Source organism: Chiloscyllium plagiosum, unplaced genomic scaffold (genome assembly GCF_037043375.1).
Source record: "Chiloscyllium plagiosum isolate Xiang-an unplaced genomic scaffold, Cpla_swu_hap1 HiC_scaffold_22, whole genome shotgun sequence".
NCBI lineage: Eukaryota > Metazoa > Chordata > Chondrichthyes > Orectolobiformes > Hemiscylliidae > Chiloscyllium > Chiloscyllium plagiosum.
In genome coordinates this window covers 14,964,318-14,987,356 of record NW_028270160.1, presented here as the reverse complement: position 1 = coordinate 14,987,356, position 23,039 = coordinate 14,964,318, and the positions used below count along the sequence as shown (strand labels likewise).

Sequence of the window (23,039 nt, the reverse complement as noted above, 5' to 3'; positions counted from 1 at the left end):
TCAGTGAATGTAATTTTGTAGAAGAATGTTTTCTCTCTCTCACTCACAACTTTCCTACAATGTCAGTTTCAGCCTTCACATTTTCCTAGCCTGTAGGGGTAATGAGACGCTCACATTCCAGAACAGTCAAGGTGAGGGAGCTGAGCTTAATAAATTCAAGTCTGCTCAGTGTGGTTTACATGAAAATGTATTAGGATTGTTCTATTCCGTGCATTTTCCACTCAGCTTATTAAATTGCACGTTCTTTTCCTATTGAGTATGAGTTTTGTTAAGTGTCTTCAATATAAACCAGAAATTCAGTTATCCAATCTCTGACTATAAAATATGCACAGCTTCCAGCCCTTGGGGTTGAAAGGAAGTACTGCCACCCATTCCGCAAGTGAACAAATGTTATCACGTTATTTACACCGATCCATTGACACTAATAACCGATTTCCTTAAGTCTTCTGAACAAACCCCCACCCCCCACCCCCACCCCACTGTGGTCAAGTGCTTTCCTGCATATCCTGTAACAGATGAGCCGCATGTAAGGTTACATGCTTTCTCACCACAAACAGCAGTGTGATCATGTTCGGGTAATCTCTGTTAGTGATATTGATTTAATGGAAATATATTGGCCAATGTTCTGGGGAGAACCCACTCTACCCTTCTTTGTAGAGGGATCATGGGGTCTTGAGAGCGACCAGAGAGGGAAGATAGATTTTCAGGTTAATGTCTCAGCCTGGATTATGTGCTCAACTCCCTGGATTGAGACTTTTTGAATGTGAGGTAGAAGTCTTACTCATGAGCCATGGGAAATCTCTGGCAAAAGAAAGACAATGGATAAGGTGGAAAGCCGACATCTTTTCCCTAGGGTGGGAGGAATCCAAAACTAGAGAGTGCAGGTTTAAGGTGGGAGCGGAAGGATTTTAAAAATACCTGAAGGGTAACTTTATCATGCACAGGGTGGTGTGTGTATGGAGCAAGCTGCCAGAGAAAGTGGTAGAGTGGGTACAATTACAACATATAAAAAGCATCTGGATGGGTATAGGAATAGGAAGGGATTAGAAGGATATGGGCCAAATGTTGCAAATCGGACTAGGTCAGATTGGGATGGCAGATGGCACAGACAGGTTAGACTGAAGAAGTCTGTTTCCATGCTGTATGACTGTATAGAATGCAAAGTGCTGCAGGTGTTGCAAATCTGAAATCAAGACAAAAAATTCTGGAAATGCTCAGTAGATCAGACAGCATGTATGGAGAAGAAAACAGTGTTAACATGTCAGGGCTGTGATCTGAGGCCAGTTCTGATGAAAGATCATAACCCTGAAATTTTAACTCTGTTTTTCTCTCCACACATGCTGCCTGACCTGCTGAGAATTTTCAGCAAATTCCATTGCTATTGAAGTGAGACATTAGCCTTTTTATTTGTGTTAACTCCATTGCAGACTAATCCATCACTGAGCGATTCTCTGTCCTCCCATAGGTACGCTCCATCAGTCTTAATGTGAGGAAGAATCTTGCTGTTAATACACTGAGCCAGGAAATCTTGCTGAAAGAGTTCTCCACCATCTCCTGAAAGTGGCCTCTGTCTATCAGCCTCATGCTCCCACCTCTGGTTTCCTAGCGCAATGACGTTTGATTTACTTTTCCGGTGGATTATCGTGTAATGATTTCTCTTTTTTTAAAAAAAAATCGTATTCTTCGATTGACTTCCTATGGTGCATGTTGTTTTTGGCAATCTGAATACCATCAGAGTTTCACAGCGAGGGCAAGGAACATCGACCCTGCATCTTCGCACTGCATCCCTGAGATTGAACTCCTTGAACCCGTTTTGTTGACTTTTGTAAAGCAGGAATCCTGGTCCTGGCAAAGCGGAATGACACAAATATGCAAGACAATTTTGTGGTCTCCTAAGTATTATTCTTTTCCTCCTCCCTTGCTGGGCTTCCTTACTCAGTGTCAAGAGCTGTCTGACTAGATTCTGCAGTTACTTGGGTGAAAGTCTTAGTGAGTTTGAGTTCTCATTTCCACCCTGGGGACAAGACTTCTGTGGACTGTCTGGACTTGATGTTGGGAGCTGAACCTGGCCGGGCCAGTGTGTGTTGGTTTGGTGTGAGCTGGCTCGAACGTTTTAATGCTGATCCCTAGTTACTGTGTTTACTAGAAGTGTCAATCACTGCACACAAGTGATGCAGCTTCCTGTCTTATTGTGGAACGTGCTTTGGAAAATAAAGAACTGTAACGGAGCATCTTTTTCAGGAAGCCATTTTTCTTCCAGCTCGGGTTGTCATTAAAATTCAGAACTCTCTAGCTAAAGCACTCAGGGAGTTATTAGAAACTTTCCGAGAAAGGCCAGGTTGACCTGGCCAGGTTGACCAGGTTGACTGTAAGCTTTCAAGCTGGTTCCACTCCATATAGAGGAAGCTGATCACAGCTAAACAATGATTAAATTGTGTACTGTCGGCCTCGGCATCCATGGGCTAAAGAGGCAAAACTCAACAAGGTGTCCAGTGCCTAACTATTCATTCTATCTCTCTTTCTCTCTCTGTCATGCTCTCTCTGTGTGTCTCTTTTTTTTTTCTTCTTCTCTCTCTCTCTCTCTCTCTCTCTCTCTCTCTCTCTCTCTCTCGACCCCCAACCCATCCCATTCTCTGCTGGAAGATGAGCTCAGGCTCTGATACACAACCTAAGATTTGATCCCTGACCAATAACTGCTGTAATCGGATTCCTTATCACCTCTTTGCCGGCTGCACTCAACCCAGTGCCAAGTGTCAGAGGATATGCATTATCTATGAGTCCAGGATTTTATTGTGGGAAAGACACTGGTGGGTTGCCGAGGGGCCAGTGGGACAGAGTTATATGGGAGCTCTGTTTTCCAATGCAGAGGCTACGACTATGGTTTCATTGCTTCCCTGAAGAGGAGCCTCTTTTGGAAATGTACACTTCTTCTGGTAAAATTCAAGGGTAGGAAAAAAAAAACTGATGAAATTCAACCTGAGCATTATGTGAGTGAGTATATTCGGTTAGTATGCATCATGATCCAGCTGCATTCTTGTATTTCATTAGAGGTATGTGCTGATAGCATTGTTGTAAGGCGACAGAAACATTGTACCTGCCAGTGACATTTGTACTGAAGTTCAGCTCTTCCTGTCCTGTATGTCTCAGTGTTACAGTAAGTGGTACATTTACTAATTAACTCTTTTGAGTAGAATTCCCTATAATGTGGAAGCAGGTCATTCAGTCCATCAAGTCCAGACCAGCTCTCCAAAGAGCATTCCACCCAGATCCCCCACACCTCCTCACCCCATTGTTGTAACCCTGCATTTCCCACAACCCATCCACCTAACCTGCACATCTTTGGACTGTGGGAGGACATAGTCGCTGGAGGAAACCCACGCAGACACTGGGAGAATGCGCGAACTCCAGAGGCAGTCACCCGTGGTTGGAATCAAACCCAGGTCTCTGGCGCTGTGAGGCCGTAGTGCTAACCACTGAGCCACCTTGCTGCCATGTTCAGGAAGAACACACAGCATGGGTTAAACATTCTTGCACATCCACAATGGACAGAAAAGGCAAAAGGAAGAACTTGCATTTCTAAACTGCCTTTCACAACTTCACTATGTCTCAAAAGACTTTACAATTAAAGATTTTTTTTTTGATGTGTGCTTGTTGTTTTAATGTAGGAAACACTGCAGTCTATTTCTATTCAGTAAGATCCCACAAACACAATGTGATAGCAAACAAATTTATTTTTAGTAATATTGGTAGCGGATTAAAGAATGGCCCTAAGCACCACGGAAAACACCTCTGTCTTCGACAGTGAGATGTTTACCCGAGTGGGTAGGCACATATCAACGGTGGAATCTCAGGCTTTGCAAACACTGCACTAGAGTGTCAATCTGGACGTTGTCCTCAAATCCATGAGTGAAACTTGAACCTGTGACTTTATACCTCGTAGAATCGTTACAGCAAAGGCAGAAGCCATACATGGCGCTTTGCATCTGTGCTAGCTCTCTAAAGCAGCAGTTCACCTTGTGCCGTTCCCTGGTTTCTCACCATGGCCCTACACATTCTTCCTTTTCAGATAATGATCTAGTTCCCCTGTGAAAGCCTTGTTTGAACCTGCCACCACCGTACTATCAGGCAGTGCAATCCACACCCTAACCACACACTACGTGAACCATGTTTTCCTTCATGACACTTTTGTAATTTTTGGTCAATCAGCGTACACCTCTGCCTTCTGGTTCTCAATCCCTTTGCTGATGGAACAGTTTCTATCTGTCCACTGTCTCTAAGCCCCTCGTGATTTTGAACACTTCACCTAAAGCTCTTCTCAACTTTCTCTGAAGAGAACAGCCACAACCTGTCCAATCTATTTACATAACTCAAATTTCTCATCCCTGAATATTCCTCATTAATCTTTTTTATGCTTTCTGTAATGTCTTCACCTCCTCTCTAAAGTGCAGAGCCTGAAACTAGATGCTGTACTCTGGTTGAGACCGAACTAGTGTTTTATACAGGTTTAACTGTTTCCTGACTGTTGTACTCCCTATCCTTAATAATAAAGCCAGGATGTTGTATTATTCCTGATCTTAACTTGTCCTGCCACCACAATAATTGTGTGCATTTACCCCCAAGACATGCAACAATGATTTAGTGGTGAGCATAGCTACCTGCCGAACAGTTGATTTGGGTTCAATTTCCAAACATTGCAGCACCTTTGCTCTTATACGCCTCAACACTAGAAACTCTTTAAGATGTGCATTAAATTTGATGCATCTCGGGAAACAAAATACAACATGCAAATTAACAACATCCAATTCTCGAAGCTGTAGTTTTTGTCAGCTGACTTGGGTGGCACTCATTTCTGAGACTCAAACTAGTGAGATCAGATTCTAAACCAGAGGGTGGTCATAAGGTAAAATCTCTCCATTTGCACTCTCACACAGCTTTGCGATAGTTTTAATTCCTTCTCAGTTCAGTTCCTGTTGCCCTTTTAAGGGCAGTTTCTTGAGTTAATTGATTATTTGGATTGATTTGATTTCATCAGATTTTTTTCAAAATATAATGCACCCAAGTCCTAGGTCTTTGTGACACAGTGGTAGTGTCCCTTACTCTGGACTAGAATGCCCAGGTTCAGTCCCACCTGCTCCAGAGGCATGTAATAACATGTCTGAATAGGCTGATTATAAGAATCTACACCCAGGACCCACTGCTCTCACACACCTTTTCGAATTGCATCCTATACCTTACAATAGTTCCATATTCCTTCCACCAAAATAAATAATTTAATATGCCTCTGCATTAAATTCTGTCTTCCACTTATCTGCCCGTTTCATGAGGCTATCCATGTCCTTTGAAGTTGTATACTATCTTTCTACAGTTCGCTTTCTTCCAGGAATTGTATTGTGTAATGGGAAAGTCTACCATAAACCTCTCTCCAGCCTGAACAACACGAATTCACCATTAGTGTTGCCCGTGTTACAACTCCCTTGGGAGAAGTGCAGTGGAATCAGGCCCCATGACAGCACAAGATATATCAAAAGTGTAAAAAAGGATCAAGTTGTTTCTCTTTGTCACTATCCATGAGAACAGAAGAAGGCTTTTCAAAAAATTCCAAATAACATGTTTATTAACCATATCATACCATTTCCCTCATGAAAACTCAATTACTTCATGAAGAAAGCTCAAGTAAGTTAGCAAATCCATCTTTATATTACCTTATTGTCTGCATTGCCCATGTGATGATTAATTTTGTCCTGAATTACTCTTTCTAGAAGCTTTTATATCATTGAATTAAAACTGCGTGGCTTGTAGTTGCTGGCCTATCATGTCTTTTGACTCCTTTACTGCCAGGGACTTGGATGAAGGAGGATATCTTGAAACAACATGTAAATACTCTAACTAGGGAAGGGTTGAAAAGTGTGGTCCTGGAAAAGCGCAGCTGGTCAGGCAGCATCTGAGAAGCAGGAGAGTCAATGTTTTGAGAATGAGCTATTCGTTGAGAACCCTAACCCTGACCCTCATTCCTGATGAAGAGTTCCTGCCTGAAACGTCGACTCTCCTGCTCCTTGGATGCTGCCTGACCCACTGTGCTTTTCCAGCACCACGCTTTTCAACTCTGATCTCCAGCATCTGCAGTCCTTACTTTCTCCAACTAGGGAAGGGGCCATACTAGAGCTGATATTGGTGTTTGCAGTTTCATTTGGGAGCATTTTGGGAACAGTGACCATAATTCTGCACATTTTAGTTAATTATGAAGAAGAATAATGTGGGAATCTTTTGAAGGCCATTTGATCAGAGTTCAGGCCAGCATGAAAATGAAGGATGACAAGATTTGGGAGCCTTGGATGATGAGAAATTATGAGCTTAATCAAAAGAAAAAGAAAGCATACAAAAGGTTTAGGAAACCAAAGCCAGGCAGAGCCCTTGAATGACATAAAGAAAGCAGGAAAAATCTTAAACAGAGTTAGGAAGGCAAAAAAGGTGCCATAGAAAGCCCTTGGCACACAGGATTAAGGAAAATCCCATGACGTTTTATCTGTTTATAAGGAGCAAGAGGATTGCTAGGGAAAGGGTAAGTCTGGCTCAAGGATAAAGGAGGAAACTTATGCTACTTGGAGGAAGTGAGTGAAGTCCTTAATGAGTACTTTGCATCAATATTCATAAAAATTAAAGATGTGAATGCTGAGACTAGAGAGGGCTATGTTGATATATGATATAAAAAGAAGGTCTTAGGTGTTTTGAAAGCATTAAGGTAGAGCAGTCCCCCAGGACCTGAAAGACTCCAACCTAGAATGCTGATGGAGGTAAGGAAACTGTTGGGGCCTTTAATGAAATCTTTATATCCTCTTTAGTCACTGAAGAGGTCCCAGAAGACTGGAGAATAGCCAATGTTGTTCCTTTGTTTAAGGGCGGAACAGGAAACTGGGATAGTCCAGGAAATAATAGGCCAATGAGCCTCACATCAGTGGTAGGGAAATTATAAGAGAAGATTCTTAGGACTAGGATTTACACACATTTAGAAAAATATGAAATTGTCAACAATAGGCAGCATTATTGGATTGGACAGCATTTGAGTGGGAAGGTTGTGTCCTGCATACTTGATTGAATAATTTGAGGCAGTGGCACAGATGATTGAGGGCAGGGTGGTGGATATTGTTTATATGGACTTTAGCAAGGCCTTTGACAAAGTCCCCCCATGGCAGGCAGACACTGAAGTTGAAGTTGCATGGGATCTGTGGTAAGATGAATACAGAACTGGCTTGGGAATAAAAGACAGAGTAATGGTGGAATGGTACTTTTCTGGCTGGAGATCTGTGACTAGTAGTGTTCCACAGGTATCAGTGCAGTGATGCTGATTGTTTGAAATTAATATATAAATATATAAATGATTTGGAGGAAGATGTAGGTGACCTGATTAATTTGACAGACAACAGAAAGATTGGGGGAACTACAGATAGTGCAGAGGATTGCCAGATAGGCTGGAGATTTGGGTGGAGAAATCACAGATGGAATTTCGTTCAAGCAAATGCAAGATGATGCATTTTGGAAGGTCTAGGAAAGTATAGAGTAAATGGCAGAACCCCTGAAGCATTAGCATGCAGAGCGATCTAGGCATACAGGTTCACAGTTCCCAAGTAACAACACAAGTGGATAAGGTAGTCAAGAAGGCATATGGTGTGCTTGTCTTCATCGGTCGGGGCATGGAATATAAAAATTGGTAAGTCATGTTGCAGTTATATAGAACTTTAGTTAGACCACATTTGGAATATTGTGTACAGGTCTGGTCGCCACACTATCAGAAGGGTGTGGAGGCTTTGGAGAGAGTACAGAAATGGTTTACCAGGATGTTACCTGGTTTGGAGGGTATTGGTTCTGAGGACAGATTAGATAAACTTGGTTTGTTTTCACTTGAATGTCGGATGATGGGGGCTGATCTGATAGAAGTTTTCAAAATTATGAGAAGCATGGATAGAAGGGTTGAAATATCAATTATAAGAGGACAATAGGTGCAGGAGTAGGCCACTTGGCCCTTTGATCCAGCACTACCATTCATTATGACCATGGTTGATCATCCACAATCAGTATGCTGTTCCTACCTTATCCCCATAACCCTTGATTCCACTATCTTTAAGAGCTCTATCCATCTCTTTCTTGAAAGTATCCAGAGACTTGGCCTCCACTGCCTTCTGGGGCAGAACATTCCATATATCCACCACTCTCTGGGTGAAGAAGTTTCTCATCAACTCGGTTCTAAATAGCCTACCCCTTATTTTTAAACTGTGTCCTCTGGTTCTGGACTCACCCATCTGCAGAAACATGCTTCCTGCCTCCAGAGTGTCCAATCCTTTAATAATCTTATACATCTCAAAACAGGTCCCTTCTCATCCTTCTAAAAGACATAGGTTTAAGGCAAAACGAGGACAGTTTAAAATGAAATGTGAGAGGCAGATTTTTTTACACAGAAGGTGATAAGTGCACTGCCAGAGGGGGTGGTGGTAGAAGCAGATACAATAGCAACATTTTAAGTGCCATTTTGACAAACATGGAATAGAGAGACACAGACTGCATAGGGGCAGAAGATTTTGAGTCTAGAAGGCAAAGTGTCACGCAGACTTGATGGACTGAAGAGCTCATTCCTGTGCTTTGTTGTTATTTGATTTTTTTGTTTTTTGATATACTTGCAATGCTCCACTTCTCTGGTACAACAGCTGAATCTAAGAGAGTCTGAAAATTTGTGACCAATGCCTTGATAATTTCCAATTTCATCTCCCTTAGAAATATTGAAAGGAATCAACAGTTATTAGATAAGACAGGAAAGTGGAGATGAGGATTTTCAGATCAGCATGACCTCATTGAATGGTAGAGTGGACTCGCTGATCTGAATGGTGTACATCTCCTCTTGTGTCTTATGGTCAGTCCTTGTGCCTTATTCCATTTTAGTTAGACCATATCTAATTTTAAACACTTCACTATCTAAACTGCCTCCTCTTTCACCAAGACCGAGGCAACATAATTTTCTCTGACACAACACAGTGCTGATTGAGCTCCAGCTCGCCATGAGGCAGGATCCATAGTCTCCCCCATCTCTCTTTTCCACCGATAATGATCTGGATTCTTGCTGTGAGACAGGCAACCCAAAGACTCTAACCAATTTCAGAATTTTGTGCGTATCTCTAGACTTTGCAAGCAGGTCCCACAAATGACCTTGAAATTGTGCCTGCGCCATAACATCCAATCCACCCCCATCTATCACTGACCAAAATAAAAACAAAAGTCCAGGCACCACTCAGCAAGTCAGGCAACCTGTATCTGTTCTGGGAATGTTTGATGGAAGTGCAGAGGAAGAGTTTAACTCTGTTCTAACCCCATGCTTTTTTTATATTCATTCATGGGATGAGGGCGTGGCTGGCTAGGCCAGCATTTATTGCCCATCCCTAATTGTTCAGGGGCAGTTAACAGTCAAGTTGCTGTGGGTCTGGAGTCACGTGTGGCCAGACCAGGTAAGGATGGCAGTTTCTGTCTCTAAGGGACGTTAGTAAACCTGATGGGTTTCTCCAAAAACTGACAACAGATTAATATTCATTCTTGGATTCTTCAATCCAGATATTTATTGAACTCAAAATCCACCATCTATCTTGGCAAGATTTGAGGCTGATCCACAGAACATTTGCTGGGTCTTTTGAGTAACAGTCCACTCGAGAGCAATTTACCTTCGGTTTAAAATAGTAGGAAGATTTATTCTGCATCCAGTCTGCACACTCATGAAGTTATGTGTTTGAATCTCACCATGAAAGATGGTAAAATTTGAATACATTAAGCATATGGAATTTTTAATAAAATAGTCTAATGGTAACCACTGTCAATTTTGTAAAAACCCATCTGCTTCACTAATGTCGCTTAAGGAAGAAAATCTGGCACTCCTACTCCGTGCTGAACCTATCCTTGGAGTTTTGATGAAACAGTATCGAGGCACTTTGCTCTACATTTTATTTCTCCATTGCTCTATTTATTCCTCCATTCTAATATTCCCCACTTTGACTCAAAGAATAAAGATGAAAAGGGAATATGAAATTCCTGGTCGCTGATGGAAAGGGGAGAGTGAGGGGAGCGTGTAACAGCAAAAAGGTTGCAACATCAGGGAGTTGTTATTGAAGTCTTTTATTGTGAAATCAAAGATATGATCTTCAAAAGATGTTTATGTGATTCTGTTGCTTTTGTGAAGAGTCAACAGTGTTTATGAATGCAGGATCTACAGCAGGAGGTGGAAGGCCTAGCAGCTTCACTGAATGATCTGCACACTGGGACTGCCTGCTATTAATTATATGTTGCATGTGATATGCTGCATATTTGCCACCTCCCCTGCTCTATCCAACCTTTGAGCATCCTGTACAGTGTCTCCGCCCTACACCTAGCTTCTCTGGTGAAAGACTGCTCATTACTGCCACTCAAAGTGTATTAATACATATTGTGCAGCTTTGATCTTTTAGTTTTTATATTGGCTTCCAAATCTATTTCTCGTCATGCCTGTTGCAACTCAGTGAGATCTTTGAGATAAGATAACCTTCAGAATTATTCACAATTTCTGTGTATTCCCCTTCTTATTGCTAAGAAGTTTATTTCCAGTCCTACTTTCTAATTCTCTCAAGCGATGATCTTACTGGCTATTTGACTGCAGATGATATCACTGCCAACAATAATTCTGTCATCACTTGACATTAATATTGGACACTGTCAATCCTGGAGAATTGTCGAGAGCAGGAATCCTGGCAGACTGCTCCCTCAAACAACTAGAGGCACTGGTATGAATTGTCATTACTGGATCCCAGAATGTGTGTGAGCCAGAGATTGATTGTGGGAGCCCTATCGTACCCTGCAATAGCCATGGAACCAGAGGGTATGTGTATGGAATGAGCTGTTTGAGGAAGTGGTGGAGGGCTAGTACAATTGCAACATTTAAAAGGCATCTGGATGGGTATATGAATAGGAAGGGTTTAGAGGGATTATGGGCCAGGTGCTGGCAGGTGGAACTAGATTGGGTTGGGATATCTGGTCGGCATAGACGAGTTGGACCGAAGGGTCTATTTCCGTGTTGTACATCTCTAAGACTCTGACTGTAAGGGAGTTGGATTACATCAGTAAAGGTACAGTCAGTACCACAGTACTGGACAGGAAAAAAGGTATTACTGAGTGATGGTGTGAGGGACCTGGATTGACGGCTGTAGACATACAGTTAGTACCATGGTAACGGGGGAAACGAGGCATTACATAGTGAGGGTGTGAGGGTGCTGAATAAGTAGATATGCACTTGGTGCTGGGGGAAAGGGTTTACTGATGGTATAGGCTGATCAAACTCCTTCCACCGATTAAGAGATAGTAAGAGAGAGTGAAATTATTTCTTCTTCAGGGGCGACTCCAGAACAAATAAGCAGAAGCTTAAAATTTGAGCTGGGACATTCAGGCTGATGTCAGGATACACTTCACATAAATGCCAGGAGAAATTTGGAATTCTATCCCTGCACAAAACTGGGGATGTTCAGGTTCGATGGGGCTCTCGAGCTGAGAGGTGTTTTGTTAAAGTCTATGATGGAATTAATAGAACACATAGCCTTTCAGATCCCAAACTTGAAATCCTTCGTGGCAGTGGCTCAAAAACTGATCACAGTTTTCATTATCCAGCACTGATGTCTCAGTGACCAACAAATTGTACAATACAAACAGTACAGATATGATATAGAGAACGCAAACAAATAGGAGCAGGAGTTGACCATTCTGCCCATCAATCCTACTCTGCTACTTTATACAGTCATGGCTGATCTTGGGATTCACACCACTTCCTTCCAATACTTGTATTCAAAGTTTGGGTGAAGATTTGTAGCTCGGGTGCTCGTTGTTGTGGTTCTGTTCGCCGAGCTGGAAATGTTTGTTGCAAACAGGGGACGAAACGTTTGCAACAAAAATTTCCAGCTCGGTGAACAGAACCACAACAATACTTGTATCGTTCAATTCCCTGAGAGTCCAAACATCTGTCCATTCCAACCTTGAATATATTCAATGATCGAGAATCCAGAAGCTTCTGTGGCAGAGAATTCCAAAGATTTCTAATCCTCTTAATTTCTCCTAATCTCAGCGCAAAATGATTAACACCTTCTTCTGTGACTGTGCCCCTCGACTTTATATTCCCTGACCAACAGAAACAATCATTAAGCCTTTGAGCAGTCAAAACCCTGCAGAGTCTTGTATATTTCAATGAGATTGCCTCTCATTCATCTAAACGCTCGAGAGTATAACAGAAAATCTCAGTTCAGTGACAATATTGCAACGACATATGCAAGTTAGTTTCAAGACAGTGTGTAACAGAAATGTAATTGACTTTCAAAATTAGTTTACAGATATAAATATATACAGGGTTACTCCTTACATTTCCACTTTTGCATTAATATTTGATGAATTGTAAATGTTTTATTAAGTAGTGGTGCTAGTTCTTCCCAGTATGGATTTTATTAACTGTAAGTATTGTTTAATTCTGTCACTCATAATTTGACTAAAGAAACTGAACACACTGTTCAAGTTGAGACTGAGTCAACAAAGTTAAGTCCACTGGTCAAAGCCATGACCTAATTCTATCACATTCTGGTAATCTCACACACATGTAATTTCCAACTCATTAAACACTCCATAGTTTAAGTAATTCCATTATTGCTTGTGTTGCAAGTTCAAAGATTTCTTCCACCGTTTCCATCCTTCAAATCTATTGCTATCATTCTTGCCCTTTTAATTCCACCATTCTTGCAAACTATCATCTCAGCTCTAATCTCCTTTTCTGCTCCAAAGTCCAAGAATGTGCTGTTCCCAAATCCATTCCCATCTCTCACTCAGTGCCATTTTTAATTCCCTTCAGTCAGATTCCACTCTGCTGAACAGTACAGAAATGGCTCTTGGCAAGTTTGCAGTCATGGGATTTGGGGGACATGATGGCTAATATTAAAATCGTTAACCGTTGATCCAGGCCATCGCCTTGGGGGACATGGTTCAAAACCCACCACAGCAGTAGAAATTTAAATTCAATCCACAAAAATATGTAATTGAAAGCTCAGCTCAGGGATGGTGAATGTAAACCTATTAGTGTAATTTGTAAAAGCCCACCTAGTCCTCTATTGTCCTTTTCATCCTCATCCAGTCTCTCCTACATGTGCCTTCCACAACTGGGTTGGCTTTGAACTGCCCTCTGTAATGCCATGCACATCAAGGAGCAATTCGAGACAGCAATGCCAATATCCTGGGGGAACGAGTTAAACAATGTCCTGTTTGCGACTGTGACCAGGGTAGCTTTTCCCTCCCTATACTTCTCAGCCTAGCTTCAACTTATGATACAGTTGTCCATAACATTATGCTCGCCCATAAACATCTCTACTATCATCCAGCAGGGTAAGACTTTCCTGATTTTATTTCTGTTTATCTTGACCTAGCCGGAGAATGACTTACAATGGCTTCTCTTCTTGCTCTCACACCATCGTCTGTGGTGTCATCTGGAGATCTGTCCTTTGTCCCCCTCTTATTTCTCATCCATGCTCTGGTCTTTGAAAACTTCATCTATTTTCATGATGTTTGCATCTCCCTACCACTTCCCTTATCCCCTTTGTCCATTATCTCCCAATATTTCCTCCAGCTGAGAAGGCAAAAATTATTGATTTCAGTTCCCCATCTCAGACTCTATTCTAGAACTACCAGCTTCCTCCATCTCCTGGCCAACTACCTAAGGCTGAACTAGACTGTCTGAAAGCTCTGGTATTATATTTGATTTTAAGTGGAGATGCCAACCACATTATCTGCACAGCAGTGAGACTTGCCATTTCCACCTCTGTAACATTGTCCAACCTTTTCCCTGTGTCAGCTCATCTGAAGTTGAAGTTCTCAAGTATGCCTTTGTTACTTGTAGACTTGTCTATTCCAGCACACGCTTAGCTTCATGCTCACATTTAACATCCCCAAACATGCAATCACTCACACTTCTGCTCTCCATATCCAAGTTCACCAAATCCTATTCACTGTATTCCTTGTACTTGCTGACTTGTATTGGCTCCTGGTCACACAGCACCTCAATGCCCAAAGGCAAAAGTGAGGACTGCAGATGCTGGAAACCAGAGTTTAGATTAGATTGGTGCTGGAAAAGCACAGCAACTCAGGAGCATCCGAGGAGCAGGAAAATCGACATTTTGATCAAAAGCCCTTCATCAGGAATGGAGGCAGGGAGCCTCCAGGGTGGAGAGATAAATGTGGGGGGTGGGGGTGGGCTGGGGAGAAGGTAGCAAAGAGTACAATAGGTGAGTGGGGGTGGGGATGGAGGTGATAAATCAGAGGGGAGGGTGGAGCGCTCCCTCCCTCCAATCCAACACCTGGAAGAAGAACACCTCATCTTCTGCCTTGGAACACTTCAACTCCAGGGCATCAATGTGGACTTCACCAGTTTCCTCATTCCCCTCCCCCCACCTTACCCCGGTTCCAAACTTCCAGCTCAGCACTGTCCTCATGACTGTCCTACCTGACAATCTCCCTTCCCACCTATCCACTCTACCCTCCTCTCTGACCTATCACCTCTATTCCCAACCCATTCACCTATTCACCCCATTCACCTCTTTGCTACCTTCTCCCCAGCTCCCCCCCCCACCCCACCATTTATCTCTCCACCCTGGAGGCTCCCTGCCTCCATTCCTGATTAAGGGCTTTTGCCCAAAATGTCGCTTTTCCTGCTCCTTGGATGCTGCCTGACCTGCTGTGCTTTTCCAGCACCACTCTAATCCAAACCTCAATGCCCATCCTTGTTTTGAAGTCTCTCCACTGTCTTCCCCTCTCTGCATCTCTCTTATCTGCTCTGTTGTAACTTGTTCCAATTTGTGTTCTTCAGGCTCAGGCCAGACTTCTAGGTTACCTTAAAATAACATTTATTAAATTGTCTACGTAATGGTAAAGCGACAGAGCAGCATGCTCTGAGCAGGACAGATTCTAACCTCCAATCTTGATGTATGTATATTCATATTTTGACATCTCCTCCACAGTTGAGTTTTCCAACATTTTTACTATTTTCTCAACTGACAACAACCAAAACTATTTCCTTTCAGACTGAATGTATTTTCAACTCCCACACCTACCATCCCCCCACCCCAAGTCCATTGTTTTCAGCTTCATATGTTATACAGGTCGAACGATTTCTCCTGAGAAGCATTCCAAATATGGCAGGAGGTCAATGGCAGGAATGAAAGTCATTAGCCTGGAACAAAAAGAGAAGGATTAGTGATGGTTTCTCAAAGCTCATAGCACTGAGGGGATAAATGGCCAAGGGGCTGCTGCACCAGGATGAGAACAGGAGGTTGGTCACCATTTCCTCTTAATTGGACGCCAATTAATGCTATCACTTTCTCGAGACCTTCTGGTAAAGAGAGAATCTGCCTGTGGAAGACTACTGAATGGGGATGTCGAATCGTTAAAAAAGTGCTGAGGAGTATCAGCATTCTGCTGCAATAGTGGGACAATGACATCTCAAGGCTCCTGCACTGTGTGCTATATTCTCAGGTTTAGGATGAAGAGTAGAGCAAACCTTTCAGAAGACTGCAGAGTAAGGATCCACTTCATAAAGGACTGCGAAGAATCAGCAAGATCTCTTCAGTGATTGCTGCTTTCATAAGAAGGTTCACAGTCAGGATGTTAAGACTACATCTGAAGCCACAAAACACGCTGGATGAAAAGAACAGATGAGAGCAGCTTTAACAATGTGTACCATTTCCTCTTGCAGTGCCTCGGGAGCTAAAGACAAAGAAGAAGAATTTTCTAAGCCCTCATATAAAGGTAGGCCATCATTCTCAAATGTGTTATTGCTGAAGGATTTTCCTGTATATGTAAAGTTTCCTGTTCCGTGTATGGTTTCATCATGTGCCTCTATGCTGCCAAACAAAATCCCAGTGCGAGCACCCTGTAAAGCTGAACGTACTGGCACTTTCAACACTTCTTCAATAGACATGTTTCTTCATGAGTACAGCTGCTCCTACAAACTGGCTTGACCACAGGAGTGGGAGACGAAAGCTGCTCCATCAAATTTGCAGGAATATCAGAGGGATTTTGATGTGCTGCATCAATGACCGATGAATCACGTATCACAAGATCTTCCTGAAGTGATGAAACTGGACCAGAGAGGGGTGTGTTCTCAATTCTGCCACTGGTTGGGTTTCCTAGTTAGGAATCCCTGAAGGACAAAGAGGATCATCCTTTTCCAACAAACTGCAGAAAGATCATGAAGCTGATCAAACTCTTGGAGAAGCTGCAAATATTCTTCACAAAATTTCATCCATTTTTCTTCAGACTCAAGTTCATTTTCTTGGAGAGGCTGAGACAATTCCTCATGAATGCAATACACTCATCACCTTCACTGGGACTGTCTTTGACTTGGGCTAATATATTTGGTAACTGCTGTAGAAGATCAGGTTGGACAAGGATTTGTTTCGAGCTGGTAGGCTCCTTAATAATATTTTTCCCTTTGTTGCTTCATGATGGTTAGCTTACTGGCTGGCTGGCTAGTTTGCAATGCAGACTAATTCCAACAGCATGGGTTCATGTCTCACACCAGCTGAGGTTACCATGAAGGTTCCAGCTTCTCAACCTCATCCCTTGCCTGAGGTGTGGTGCCCTCAGAGTTAAACTCATTACCAATCATCTGTCTGTCTAACGAGAGTGGCCCTCTGGGATATGATGCCTTTACTTTTTAGTTTGGATTGTACGCTTGCTGCTCGGACACATAGATGAATCTGTCATGTTTAATAACAAGGACTAAAATGAACATCAAAGGCTGCTAGGACGGACTGAAAAACCTGCTGAGTTTTTAGCAACATTTTGCCAAATAAGGATCTCTGGCAATGAAACCCGCTGTGTCCAAGGAAGCACTGACCTGAAGCTGTTGCTGCTTTGAGTGGAGATGCAGGGCTGCTCTGTAGCTGTAGAACTGAGTCTTCCACACCTCCCTGCTAAGTACTTACTCTTGTGCTTTAACAACATCAAAGCGGCTGGTGTGGGCATCCTGCCAGTTCAGAGTTAACTTCACTGCAATTCACTTCAAGGAAATCTTCAATTCCTCTATCTCCCTTCTAAGGACTTTTTTGCTTTGGGGTTGTTCAGGTTTATCTGAGAAAAATATCATCTACTCTAGACTGGAGTCTACATCGGGGAAAAAGTGAGGACTGCAGATGCTAGAGATCAGAGTGGAGAATGTGGTGTTGGAAAAGCACAGCCGGTCAGGCAGCATCCGAGGAACAGGGGAATCAACAAGCCCTGATGAAGGGCTTATGCCCGGAATGTTGATTCTCCTGCTCCTTGGATGCTACCTGACCTGCTGTGCTTTTCCAGCACCACACCCTTGACTCTGGAGTCTACATCTGACTACCGTGTTGGTACTTGAGGTCTTTCACTCAGACTGAGGCCAGATTTCATGATTATTTTTAAGGACCAGTCTGAGCATGATAATAAATCTATGCAGCAGCATGCTGTGAGCTCTACAGGGTCTGACTTCCTTGTAACACATAAATGTGTTAGTATCACAGGCTTACCTGAAACGTTCAACTACATATGTGTTCAACAGAATCTCTCCAGCCTCCAACTCCAGAAACCCATTGTTTCTCTGCACAGCAGCACACCAGCAATTATGGCTTTTGGAAATGCCTCACTCTAATGGATCCAACAATGTAATCCCCAGTTACCTTGGGCTCTGAACTCTGGAATTTTCACCATAAAACTCTTCCCCTCTCTACCTCTCTTAAAGATGCTTTTGACCAAGTTTTTGGTCACTTGGTCTAATATTTCCTTATATAGCTGAAGTCCTGATTTTATTCCATATAGTTCCTGTAAAGTGCCTTGGAACCTTTTATTAAGGGTAATATGTAACTGCAAGTTGCTGTTGCATTGCTTTGACTGTGATCTCACAGCTCACCAAACCATCTTTGTTTTTATGAACATTGATTTTCTCTTCAGCAAAATGTTATTTGTGCAAGGAAAAACATTGGAAGTGTTGATAGATATCAGGGCTCTGAGCTGCAGCTTATTAAATTAGAGCACAGAAAGCATCTGAGTCACTGCCATCATCTTATACCAACCAAGTCCCAAGGGATATCATAACCCTCACTCTGTGGGTGCCAAGTTTTAGTCAAGAGAATTCTGATGATATATTCTCTGTCCTTTTCAGTAGAGACTCAATTGTTCCTCTAGATAAGCTTCAGGCATAAACAATGTAGTTTTGACCAAGTGGATGTTAAATTTAGAACTTTTTCAGTTTTCACGTTGGCTATTACCTCAGTCTGGAACTCTGAATGGCTGTAGTAATATCTTGGAACCACTGAAGAAATATTTGGATGCAGTTGTTGCAATATCAGAATAGAAGTAGGCCATTTGGCCCATTGTGCATCTTACTGCAAGACTACTATTTTTCTTCTATTTTTCTTTCATAGTGTCTATGCAAGGGCTGTGGAAGAATGGAAACCAAATTGGTCCCCTCCCCCATCCTCGCCCTCAGTCCTCTCGCTGTCTCTTCACATTCTCTCAGTCCTCTTGCTATAATTCCATTCTCCCTCATTCCACTCTCCCTCAGTCTTGTCACCCTCACTCCTGTTGCCCTCACTCCTCTCACCCTCTGTCCTCTCATCCTCTGTCCTCTTGCCCTCAGTCCTCTCACTTTTGGTCCTCTCGCCTTCGGTCCTCTTGCTCTCACTCCTGTTGCCCTCAGTCCTCTTGCCCTTGGTCCTTTCAACCTCACTCCTCTCACTCCTCTGACATTCCAGAAGGAGCTGGCTAATTATCTGCCTGTTTCTCTATAGTAGTCATAGTTCCGTTTTAAAAATGGCATCCTCCATCCTCCCTTCATTCTGAGTGTGCTCCTTCACATGTAATTATTACTATGCTGAAGGAGAGTGTAGAGCCCATTGATTCCATGCTGACTTCCTGCAAAAGCTAGTCCCAGCCCCCTCCCTTTCTCAGTAAAGCAGAAGTTTTCTTTTATCTTCAAGTAAGTACTCAATTCCCTTTTGGAATCCCCAATTGAGTCTGGCTCCACCACACTCTCAGCTAGGCATGGAGGGGTAGTAATGGCAGCAAACCTTGCAATCTTTAAAAGATACATGCATGCATACATACATACATATGTACGTACGTACGTATGTACATACATACATCAATAAATCGGACAGACTCACTGGGATGCAAGGCCCCTTTTATGTTGTTTGACTTTGAGTCCTAAGTGTATTCCACATCCTAACCACTTGCTGGGGAAAAGGAATTTAGCTCCTTTGGTTTGACTGTCAGTGTCCTCCAGTCCTCAAGCAGTAAGAAAGAAGAAAGAAGCAGAATTAATGCTTCAGGTTAATACCACTTCATTATTTTCATTTGAAGTGTTTAATCAAATTGTCAAAGAGGTTGAAGAGAGGAACGTTCCTTCTCATCTTGTGTTTCTGGTCATTTTTTAATCATGTGTTAATTAACCACTTTACATCGACATTGCCTCTGAGCAGTTAAAGACTTGGATGATGTCTCCTGTCAGTCAGATGTTTCTTCCCTCTCATTTTTCTTTGGAGTCTCTCTGAATAAGCCATTGCCTCCGGTTCCTGCTCAGTTCTCCAGGGAACTTGTATTGCGGCATTGCTTGTTAGAGCAGACCAATTTAATTGGACCATCTCCTTCATTTACAGCCTCAGGACAGTGAAGTGATTGACAAGCCGGTTAAAAAAAAAGGTGTTTGCTGATGGTGATTAACCCAGGGCTCGCTTGAGGATAGAGGATATGCAGTGATGGAACCAACTGAGTTCAGGCAGTTTTGCTGCAGTTCCTATCCAGTGCAAAATGCACAGCCAAGCAGAGTCTCATTAGAAATTGAATAGTTCAGAAGAATCGAATGATTTAACCATTTTCTTTCAATTTGTTCAAAATATCCCAAAGAGTAGCTGTTATTGCAATTTTTTGTCGTTTGCTTCTGGCATGTGACTGTCCCTGATAAGGCCAGTGTTAATGCCCTTTGCTGGTGGTCCTGGAGAAGGTGGTGGTGAGCTGCCTTCTTGAACTCCTGCAGTCCATGTGGTGTGGGTAGACCGATAGTGCTGCTAGAGAGGAAATTTTAAGACAATGAAGGAACAATGATATAATTCTAAGTACTTGCGGAGGCAATGATATTGTCATGGGACTGGGAATGCAGAGACCTAGGCTAAACCTCTGGGGTTGTGTGTTCAGATACCATGTTGACAGATGATGGAACTTGAGTTTAAATTTTAAAATCTGCAATTGAACGATAGTCTCAATACTGATGACCATGAAACCATTGTTGTAAAATGCCATCTGGGTTACTAAAGTCTGTTAGAAGATGAACATTCTGCAACCACCAGTGAGCATACCCACTCCTGACCTGATGATAGACAGTGACCGGGACACAAAACCTGGATAAAGGATTAGATAACTTGTTGGTTGAGGGATAAATATTCATCAGAGAGACCTCCACAAACAAAGCCATGGGATTATTTTTCTTTGTCAATGGAACCTCAATTTAAGATCACAACAAAAAGACAGCACCAGGAGCTCTGTCTATTAGGGAACTGGAAGCGGAGGAGGATCAATGATGTCCAAAAGAAACCACCTGAGAGAAATAAATTTGCAGGGTTACCGGGATAGAGTTGTGTGGTGAAACTGACCGGATTGCTCAATGGAGGTCAGCATGAATTTGATGGGCTGAATGTCCACCCTCCATGCCATCATGACTTTATGATCTCTGAAAGCACAGTGTTTTTTAAGAGAGCCAGTATGAATTTTGAGTTCAGATTCTGGGATGGTGTTTGAATTTACAACCCTCTGACTCAGAGACGGACCCTCGTCCAAGACCATCTGGGAGAACCTCTGGTCATTCGGATTTATGGGAACTAATGTTAGGGATGAAAGAAGCAAACAACACATTTCCCTGGTGCCTCACTGACTGTTTATACTGCCTAGGTGGTACTGAACTCACTCAATCACTGCCTCGAAGGTTGATTTCTCTCCCCTGCGGCAACACAAAGGCTGCTCAATTTGACATCAAAATATCTGGACTGATAATGGGCAAAATAACCAACCAAGATTTCTCATCCCATAGGGAGTAATGTTATCCAAACTCACCAGGAGTAATACATTTAGGTGGCTTTTCCATCAAGTTCCTGACCAGTGGGGGAAACAAACACTCGGTTGCTATGTTGTTGGTCTGACAAGAAAAGGGTCAAGCAGTTCCAAACTGTCCACCCTTTCCCATGAATGTTCCATTGGCCAGTTGCCACTCAAGCCAGATCTAAAGAACACTACTTGAGTCAGGTGCTAGATACCAGTGGTGTTGGGGGCGAATCCAAATAGGAAATCTAGCTCCTCAAGGAGAGCGAGGGGCAGAAACTAGAGGCAAATGATGGAGGTGAAAGGAAGATGGAACATGTTGAACATGTTCACATTCTGGGTTTCTGCTCTCCCGCATTTCTGACTCTTGCTGTATTCATGATGAGATGTGGGTTTTGCTGGTTGGGCGAACATTTCTTCGAACAAAGAACAATACAGCACTGGAACAGGCCCTTCACCACGCCCCCACCCAAACCTGTGTTGACACTCCATACAAAACTGTCTTCACTTACAGGATCCATAACCCTCCATTCCCTTCCTATTTTTGTCCATCTCTAGTTATCTTTGAGAAGGTGTGAGCAAGCTGCCTTTTTGAATCACGGCAGTCCATTTCAAGTGCTCCCACCATACTGTAAATGAGGGAATTCCTGGATTTTGACCCAGCGACGTTGAAGGATTAACCAAATATTTCAAAGTCCGGATGGTGAATGGCTTGGAGGGAAGTTTGTAGAGGGTGGTGTTCCCATGTAACTATTGCCTTTATCCTTCAAGATGTCGTTGTCAGGAGTTAGGAAGGTGCTGTCTCGGGAGTTTAGGTAAATGTCTATAGTTCATCTTGATAGTACACACTGCTGCGACTGAGCATCAGTGAGGAGGGAGTGAATGTTTGTGTCTGTGGTATCAATGAAATAGGCTGCTATGTCCTTGATAGTGTTGAGCTTCTTGAGTGTTGTTGATTGATTGTCATCAGTCTCCCTGTTCCTGTCCGTTGGCCTTTGTCAGGCTGGGTCAAGACCACTACTCAAATCCTGATTGATGCCAGCTGGAAATGAATGCTGGACTCTGTGCAGAATTGTGCTGCTTTCTGATTTCTAGTTAATTTTCACAACACTGAAACCTCAGCTGACACGGAACCCAGGAAAACAGTGAGTGCAGAATCTGTAATACTGTTGTACCTCAATCCATCTTGCTGCTAGCTTGCTGTTCTCACTGGTTTGTACTCATTTGCTCTGATGCACGAGCAGAAACATTCATGGAACTGGCTCCCTTTGCAGAATTCAAATGTTTTTTTTATCCCATCTCTCTCTCTGAATATTTTTTGTATTTAATTATTGTTATTTATTTATTTACTTCCTGTCCTTCACAATATTAAGCACTCGTTATCGAAGAGGCACCTTATTGAAGGCTTTCTTGTCTCTGTTACTGATATTATTGCAATCTGTGTCATTCCTTCTCCCATCTCTCCAATATCCAACTTGTGGGTGTGAATTGGGTCTTTGGGAGTGTGTGGAGCAGATTCTCGGCAATGGGAGAGAAGGTTAGGAATCGCATAAATAGCACGAGGCTTCAATATCGCTCATCTCATATTTGTGTTGATGATCAGCTTCAGCCCTTTTATCTTCTAAGATCACTTCTATGTCACTATTGTCTCAGCTATATTGAAATTCAGTATCAGCATTCCATTTTATAGGCTCTCTGACCAAAAACAAAGTGAAAACAAATTAGCCATCTTGAATTGTCTTTGGGAAAGTTGTGGTGAGACAACTTCTTGAATTGCTGTAGATAAGCCCATTTGTTGTAGATAAGCCCACAATATCCTTAGGAAGGGATTTCCAGGATTTCTTCAAACACCAAGCGATAGCGAAGGAACATTAATATATTTCCAAAGTAGGATGATGAGTGAC

The 23,039-nt window shown here is 42.6% G+C and overlaps 1 protein-coding gene across 1 annotated transcript in view; it reads left to right on the top strand.

Moving 5' to 3' along the window:
- armh3 (armadillo like helical domain containing 3) overlaps positions 1–2,229 on the top strand; it is a 152,537-nt gene extending 150,308 nt beyond the window's left edge. The window contains exon 26 of the mRNA XM_043712942.2: positions 1,466–2,229. Coding sequence (XP_043568877.2) covers positions 1,466–1,558 — 93 coding nt within the window. The 3' untranslated portion in view covers positions 1,559–2,229. The remainder of the gene's footprint in view (positions 1–1,465) is intronic.
- Positions 2,230–23,039: the final 20,810 nt, after the last annotated feature.